Raw genomic sequence first — 8,633 nt, forward strand, 5'->3', positions numbered from 1 at the left:
CCATTATTTCTTTCTTTATCCCACTTCTGATGAGATCCTTTCTTGTGAATATAATTTTACTTTCTTTCATAATTTTTTTTGTTACCAAAACCTTTCTATTTACTTATTTTAGGGTTATGATTTGCCGCATTTGTTTTAGAAAATGGGGCGACGCCAGATGGGCGTGCTTCATGATTTCTTAAAAGTAATTCATTGTTACGTTCAGTAATAAGAAGATAATAAATTATTTCAGAATATTTTTTAAATTCTTTTTCTCGATATTGCTGCTGTAGGAGCACATTCGAGGCATGAAATGTTGAGAAAGTTTTCTCTAACATGTCATTATCAGTTATCTTTTCTCCACATAATTTCATTTGTGAGGTAATTCGCAACATTGCTGAATTGTATTCATTATTGGATTTAAATCTTGTAGACACAAGTGTATCCACTCATATCGGGATTGAAGAAGTATCACTGTCTTTTGGTGATTATACATTTTTTCAAGGTTCTTCCATAGATCTGCAGGATCTTTTAGTGTGAGATATTCATTTTTTAATCATTCATCAAGATGACGACAAAAGAAGATCATGGCTTTGGCTTTATCCTTTTGGAATGCATTATTTTTAGCGTTAATGGTATTTTCAAAATCCATTGAATCAAGATGAATTTCGACATCTAATATCTATGATAAATAATTGTTTTCAGATATTCCAGAGTATTAAATTGAAGATGAGAGATTTTTGACATAATGAAAATTTATTATTTGAGTCTTCTTAAATTTTAATCAGAATCTCATACTGATAATGTATTGTAAAATAAACAAATAAAAAAATTAAATATAAAATAAACATAAATAAATAATTTAGTACTAATATTTACTAATATAATAATCTTAATAAATAAAGATTCACATATATTTATTAATATATATAATAACCTATATATAAAAAAAAAGAAAAATCTTTTATATATTAAAAATATAAATATAAAAAATAAAAAAATTATTATTGATTATATATACGTATATAAGGCTATGTTTCATTATTTATAAAAGTAAAATATTTATTTTTTTAAATTTCTCTAATATAATTTAGATTTGGATTTTGTAAAGTTTGAATTTTATTTTAAAAAATAAAGTGTGATCTTCTATTTTTAAATAATTTTTTTATATTTATTTTTGATCTCACCTATAAAATTAGGCTCATCCTTAAACGCTCCTTGCTAAGTATGGAGTGCTACACACCTTGTGAATTTGTTAAGTCTAAACTCTTCATTTATTATATTTTATTTGAATGGTCTGAATTTAAAAAGGTAACCTGTTAATCAGGTTAATTATTTTTTTTACAAATTTTAGATTTTTTTGGCAAGTCTCAGATATTGGGATGAAGTTCAAAATAAAAAATTAGTATATAAATATTAAAAATAATATGTCTGTACAAAAAAAAAATTATTGGACTTTAGAATTAAAATAAATAATACATACAAAATAAGTTAAAAATTCATGTACTAAATCCAAAAAAAGATATATTAGAATCTTAAAAAAAATAATATTAAATATATATTATGTATATAATATTAAATATAAACACAATGATAAAAAAAATTTGTGTTATATATATATATATATATATATATATATATATATATATATATAATATTAAATATAAATACAATGATAAAAAATTTTGTATTTTATATATATATATATATATATATATATATATATATATATATATATATATATATAATTTTATTTTGTGTGAAACAAAAATTAAACATTAAATATGAATAGAATGATAAAAGATTTAGTACTATATAAATTTAATTAAAAAAAATATTTATACAAGGTAAAAAGCAAACAAACATATAATAATTTTATTTTGTGCGAAAAAAATCATGTAAAAAAAATATTTATATAATTTTTTATTAACAATTTTTTTTATTGAAATATGTTATTTTACTATATTTATAATATATTATTTGAGATAATTATATTATTTTAGTTAATATATATTATTTAAAAAAAATATTTAAAATTTATTATTTTGTATTAAGAATATTATTAAAAATATATTATTATTTTTTCTTAAATAACATTTTCTTTTCTTTGGTTCAAATACTATAACAACAAAATTTTTTGTGTAATTGCTTCTACTCAATAAATATTATATTCATTTATTTTTATATTGCATGTAAAATAAATAATTAATGTTTAAAAAAGTTAATAAAGGAAAGAAGTATTTTTTTTTTACCAATTCTTAAGTGAATATAAAGAGATTATGTTATTTGAACTATAATTCGTTGGCAAAGAAAGAAATACTCTTAATTATATATTAAATAGAATAATTATTTATTAGGCTCATTTTTATACAAATAAAATTTTTTCTTAGTTTTATATCTGTAATATTTTATACCAATTGTCCAATTAGCTTCAGAATTTAATTATTTTTTGAATAAATTAAGAAAAAATAATACAAATAATTGTTTAAATATAATTGTATTTTAATTTTTCATTCTATTACGTACACGTTGAGGTTAATTTGAAATAAAAGATAATGGACTTGTTGTAACTGCCATGTATTTTGTGCTTTGACTGCGTCGTCATCTGAGAATCATGCGCCTTCATGGAAATCGGGGTTCTTCTACAGAATTCGTTTTGCGTTTGGAGTTAGCTAACCAGCAGTGGCGACAGATATGCGTCTTCCTTTTCTATGGCAGCAATTTTTCGGACTTTGATGGTCATTTATGGTAGAAGTGGAATATGGTGGGTTTAAGAGCGTCAAAATCTATAGCTAACTAAAACGATAATGGAAGCACCTGCCAGCAAACAAAAAAGTGAAAATATTTGAAGACATCACATCGATAATAACAGAGTAACAGAGGAATTAGTTTTTTTTATTAGTACTGGTTTGTTTGTTCAGCCCATGACAAAAAAATAATAACAATAATAAATAAATTAAATTTACCTGATAACCTTTAATAGTAGGTTAATTTTTAATGAGTACTGCACTCCGTACTTTATCTGGAGTGCACTAGCTTTTGCCATAAAATTAATGATAAAAAATTATATTTTACTCCTTAAAATGAAATTCAAATTTTAGAAAATATAATTGGGTTAACGGGAGCCCCGGCATTACATCATCATTTTTTTTTATCACAACAATAACCATTTTTTAGGGATACACACCTCTATGTAACCCACGAAAGGTAATAAGCGGTTCCTTTGTGCCTCAGCCTCAAATCAATGCCTCCGAGCCGGTCTTCACTCTTCTTCTCCCCAGACCACAGCCCTCACTGAGAAAACCCACCGTCCGAGAAGCTCACCGCCGTCTGCAACGCATCTTTGCTCCGGTCACCGTCGCGGTGAGGCCATCATCGTCGCAGCTTCCTTTTTTGCCCGTCACCGTTGCCCCTTTCCTCGAACCGCGTCGCTGCACCGTCTCTGTTCCGGTCGCCGTCGCTGTGAGCCCGGCCGTCGCCGTCGCATCTTCGTGTGAGTCCGTCACTGGAGCCCCTTTCCTCTGCGCGCGTCGCTGTCTTCATACGCCATCATCTGCAGGTAAGTAATCCTCTCTCTCTCTCACATTGTGAATGAGTTGAATCTACACTTTGAAGTTGTGAATTTGTGAGTATTTTGATTTGATATATTTGCTTGTCTATCATTTGGCGAAGTTGTGAATCTTGCTGTGAAGTTGTTTGTGCAACTGAATCTTATTCTCATCATGAATTAGAATTTGTGCTGCAATTTAGATATATTTGCTTGTCTTTCGTTTACTAGGTAACTGCAACTTATTTTAGGAAGCTATTGTTAGGAAGCAGGAACCATGATGAATTCAAAATGTTGATTGATATATTTGCTTCTATTTTTCTGTTTTTGGGAGGGTCTCCGAAGCTACTCACTAAGATTCAGAAAAGATTCAGAAGATGGCATCAAGGCAAATGGAAGAGATTCAGAAGAAATTGGCAACACTAAATTACCCAAGAGCCAATGCCCCTGCACAGTCCCTCCTTTTTGCTGGCTTGGAGCGCTATGCCCTGTTGGAGTGGCTCTTCTTTCGGTATGTGATTCTTTGTTTCTTCTAAGTCCTTCTGTTTAGTATTTTGGTGAAATCTATTATCTATGACGAAAACAAGTTAATGTAAATCTTGAAAACTTTGGTAGGTGTTAGGTTTGAATAATTGATATTTTACAACTATCAAGATGTGTGTTTTACTGTGCTCACAGTTTTGATTCACATTTTCAAAATAATTGGGAAATAAGATGATGGCTTGATGGGTATCTTAAAAATTTGGAACAAAAATGATTTCACTATGCTTGGCGTTATAAAAGGAGTGATTGAAATTAGTGCAACCCAGAATGACCTCGTTCCCACCCTGGCCAAAGAGATACAATTTTTATGATCCACAATTTCACAAAGATACAATGAAAACGATGTGCCAGTTTGCCACCCATTTTCGACCATCTGCCTAGTGCCCAGTTGCACAACTATCAAAACTTTCCAATTTTAGTATCCCTAATTTTTACAGTTTCTTTATAGTCTACCCTCTACGTTCCTTGCTTAGACTTAGCTAAGGTCTCTTTCAGTGTTCAATAATGTTAACATGCTTTAGCCTATGTAAAACACTATTTACTAAATCTTCTGTGTTGATTTCCTGTATATTTAACAAGGAATAACATTTGGTCCTCGTAATTACAACAGGCTATTAGGTGATAAGTCACCTTTTTCTCAACAAAACTTACAAGGGGATGTCCTTGATCGTGATGAGGAGACGGCTAGAATTCAGTGTAAGTATTGTCATTGTCATTACTCAATTTCTGAAATGGCTACTGGACACTCATTATCCAAGCTATCTTTGTAGCTACTTCGTGATTTGAATGTATTGTTTAAATATATATCGTAGCAGAAGAAAATAAATCTGTGGTATGTCCAAGTTTGGACCTGATTGGTTTCTTATAACATTTGTTCAAAGCCAACCATCTTTGAACCCTCTAATTATCAACTGTATTCTATGAATATCCTGTTAATGATTTGCCTCGTGTCAATTTCATGCAGATCAGGAACTCTTTACTTCTATGTTTAGTGGAAGTCTTTTTTTTATTTGATTATTCAGTGGTTGTTTACTTGTGACTTGCTCAACTTCATTTCTGTCATATGCAGCACATCTGTTTTTATTGGATTATTATTTTGAACAAATTTGTCTTCCTTGCTTCTTCTGGTTGTGTCTTCTTTCAGAATTTTGGTTCTTATGATTTGCAGATTTGGCAGAGATTGCTAAGTTTCTGGGTATTACGATTGCTGTAGATACAGAAGCCATTCAGGTTAGTCATTGATGTTACATATTTATATATGTATCTATAAGAAGCTCAGAATAGTAGCCTGCTGCTGGATGCATGCTAATGTGTTGCTTTTAAATTCCTTTAGTTTTTGTTGTTTATAAGGGCCCGATTGTGAAGTTTTAAAAGCTATTTTTTTGAGCTTTTGACTTATGAAAAGTTACATTAATGGTATTTGGTACAGTTTTTTAGATATGCTTTTAACTTCGCGAAAAGTTGTTTAAGAGCTTTTGAAGAAGTTAAAAAATTTGACTTCTCTCCTCAAAAACTATTTTATCACTCCTATTTATTACACAACTTTAAAACAAGTACTTCTATAATAACTTTCCAAACACAAAATAACTTATTTATAAGTTGCTTTTAATATAAGTCCTTATTTTAAACTCTTTTTTCAAAAAAACTTAATTAAGTTGTTTACCCAAACTGGCCCTAAGAAGCTTTTGGAGTTTTTGGTAGTCATAATGTTCTTTTTTTTTTCTATATTTCTTTTTTTCCATTGTATTCATTTCTTAAAGATAACATTATTCTATTCCTTACTTTTTTCTTATCCTTTATTCCTAGTCTCTTCATTTACATACCTTCTTTTAGTTTTTTGGTATAAATTTCATTTTTAGATTAGTTTCTTTTATTGCCTTGGTTCACATTGAATTCTATTAGTGCTTACGGGATACCTATTGAAGTATTGATTATTCTTTTCTTAAGAAGCATTTGAGTAGGTAGATACAGTGTTGGTGTGAATTTCAATTCTGATGATTATCGTATGATGTCTTAATTGTATTTCAGTTAACATCATGTTTCTTGTCTTGATTTTGGGAGAGTGAGTTATTTTGAGCCAAGTGCTGAAGGCAGAATGCCAGAATAAGCCACAAACAATCAAGTGACATGGTACAAACCCAGTTGATGTGAAACAAAGAAATCATTTTTGCTGTTCTATCATATTATGTGGCTTAAAGTGCCATCAAATATAGATAGAGTTGTTATTAGCCATCAACTTAAGAAAGTATGAGGCATTGCCAATGCAAGGATTAGGGTAAAATTAGTTGATGAGTTAAACATTAAAGTTTTTTGGCCGGTTCTGGCTCATTATGTGTCTAGTAAGTGCCGCGAGTGATTAATAGTAAAAGCATATCGAATCTTTTCAGTTTGACATGAAGAGATTATTCTAGCACTAGCATGGCCTTGTTTCTAGATATTTTTATTATGCTTCCCTTAGAGTCCTTTGTTTGCCCTATTTTAATGATATAATCTAGGATGAAGATTTTCTTTGTCCAAGTTTTATCTGCTATGCTTTGTTGTAATATTCATGCATGTCATGGTTATCACGTCTTTCCGAAGCTGGTAAATATTAGGCATATTTGTAACAGGGACATGGGAGCTATGAAGACCGTACTGAAATGCTTCGTCTTATTGTAGATCTAGTGGAGGCAACTATCTATGCTGATAATCCAGAATGGAGGTTGTTACTAGTTAAGTGGTATTTTCTTTCTTTTTTTCAATAATTATTGTTTGCACATATTGAATTGACTTACATTTGCTTTACATTCTGTTTCTGGTAGTGTTGATGAGCAGGTATCCAAGGATATACAGTTGATAGATTCCATTGCTGAAAAACAAGCCCAGATTTTCTCAGAAGAATGCAAATTGTTTCCAGCAGATGTGCAGATTCAGTCCATATATCCATTGTAAAGGATTGCTTCCTTTAGTCTTTCTATAAATTACTTATCTTCATATTCAGTGATTACTAATATAGCAACAAATCTTGATTTCAATCATTCCCTAGTGTGCTTTTTATCTAAGGTCACCAACAAAGTAACATTCTGTTTCTTTTAATCAAACTTCATTCAGGCCAGAAGTTTCTGAGCTCGAGGCAAAACTTTCTGAGCAGTCAAAAATTTTGTTGAATCTTCAACAAAAGGTGGATGACTTAGCATCCAAGGTACAGAACATTTTAATGCACTTCTTGTCATTGGATAGGTGTAGAAATTAATCGGCAGCTTGAAATCTTCTATCCATTGTTTCTGCCTCCATGCATATTAATTCACCTAGTAATGCTTTTTATTTCTCATTCATAACTGAATCAAGCCTGCGATAACCCTGTTTTATTTCTTGAGAGAACTCATTATAATTTGGCTTCCTCCTGTTGGCTGAGCTATCACTTCTGTACTTATTTTCATACGGTTGCTATTTTTTCCTGATTGTAGCATGCTTATAATCCAGATGAGGAATATACTGAGGTGGAATCCCAACTTCGGTCACATTTGGAATCTTTCCTAGAAACAGCTAGAACATTCAATACGATTTACACAAAGGTTCGAGCACATTTAGCTTTAGGGCTTGTTCAAACATGCTATTTTATGAGCTGAGAAACAATCACAGTAATGAATTCTATTATTGGTGTAGGAAATTCGTCCATGGACACATATGATGGAGGTCCCCCAACTTCATGGGTTCGGACCAGCTGCCAATCGTTTATTGGAGGCGTACAAGATGCTTTTGAAGGTAACCTGCTTTTGTTGCAAAGGATGTGTTTTCTTAAAAGCCTCACAACTGTGCAAATTATTAGAGTTCAAATTCAAGAAGTGATTTTTTATTAGTTTATTAGTTACAAAAGTATGTGTCATTCAAATATGGAACACCATCAATGCTTTGAACTGATTATCCTGATGAATGGATTCATTTATTTTTATGTTTAGATGGTCATGCTGAGTGCAATTCACATTTACTGCTCTGGGATTTCAAATTTGAAAACATGAAAAATAAAAGAAAGCTATCTTTTGAATGATATTTTCAATGACTTTGCATATATCATAATTACATCCTTTTTATTTGAAACAGTTTCTGGCCAACCTACGGAATCTTAGAGATTCGCATGCAGCTCTTGCCTTTGGATCTTCTGAGACATCTGAAGAGCCCTCTTCTGTAACAAGAATAATTTCTGAATGTGAATCAGCATTGACAGTCTTAAATCGTGATCTTGGAATTCTCTCGGCTTCCATCGCCCGTGAACAGGGAGAGAAGATGAGCGTTTGATGAATTAATAGTAGGAGAAATGTGAGATCAATAGTCGAATATATTCTTTGGCATGCTGTGATCTTCTTGTGCATACTGCAGTGTTCATATTGCGTTGAAATCAGAATAGCTGTCTTATCATACTGGAATTTAAAAATGTAAGTTTCTTCTGTTGAAGGTAGTAAATGAGATGGTAAAAAAAGGATATGAGCATAAACCTATATATGATAGGGTGTAATAGTATACCTCCTGTTTGTTTCTTTTGTTGAAAACTATTTAAATGAAAGTTTCAAAATTTGACTTTTTCTTA

At 30.6% G+C, this 8,633-nt stretch overlaps 1 protein-coding gene across 3 annotated transcripts; it reads left to right on the plus strand.

The window, feature by feature from the left end:
• The first annotated feature begins 3,141 nt into the window (after nt 1-3,141).
• On the plus strand, nt 3,142-8,633 carry LOC130941258 (AUGMIN subunit 7). Of its 3 annotated transcripts, none has more exons than XM_057869689.1 (10): nt 3,142-3,538; nt 3,861-4,037; nt 4,680-4,765; nt 5,238-5,299; nt 6,679-6,788; nt 6,871-6,996; nt 7,160-7,250; nt 7,516-7,623; nt 7,715-7,813; nt 8,150-8,633. In XM_057869689.1, the coding sequence occupies exons 2-10, from the start codon at nt 3,904-3,906 to the stop codon at nt 8,342-8,344; spliced, it is 1,011 nt and encodes a 336-aa protein (XP_057725672.1). In that variant the 5' UTR covers nt 3,142-3,538; nt 3,861-3,903; the 3' UTR covers nt 8,345-8,633. The 3 variants fall into 3 exon arrangements, with proteins under 3 accessions (XP_057725672.1, XP_057725674.1, XP_057725673.1); XM_057869691.1 differs by having other exon boundaries at nt 3,145-3,538; nt 6,679-6,770; XM_057869690.1 differs by lacking the exon at nt 3,142-3,538 and having other exon boundaries at nt 3,550-4,037.

Source organism: Arachis stenosperma, chromosome 7, assembly GCF_014773155.1.
Source record: "Arachis stenosperma cultivar V10309 chromosome 7, arast.V10309.gnm1.PFL2, whole genome shotgun sequence".
Classification (NCBI taxonomy): domain Eukaryota; kingdom Viridiplantae; phylum Streptophyta; class Magnoliopsida; order Fabales; family Fabaceae; genus Arachis; species Arachis stenosperma.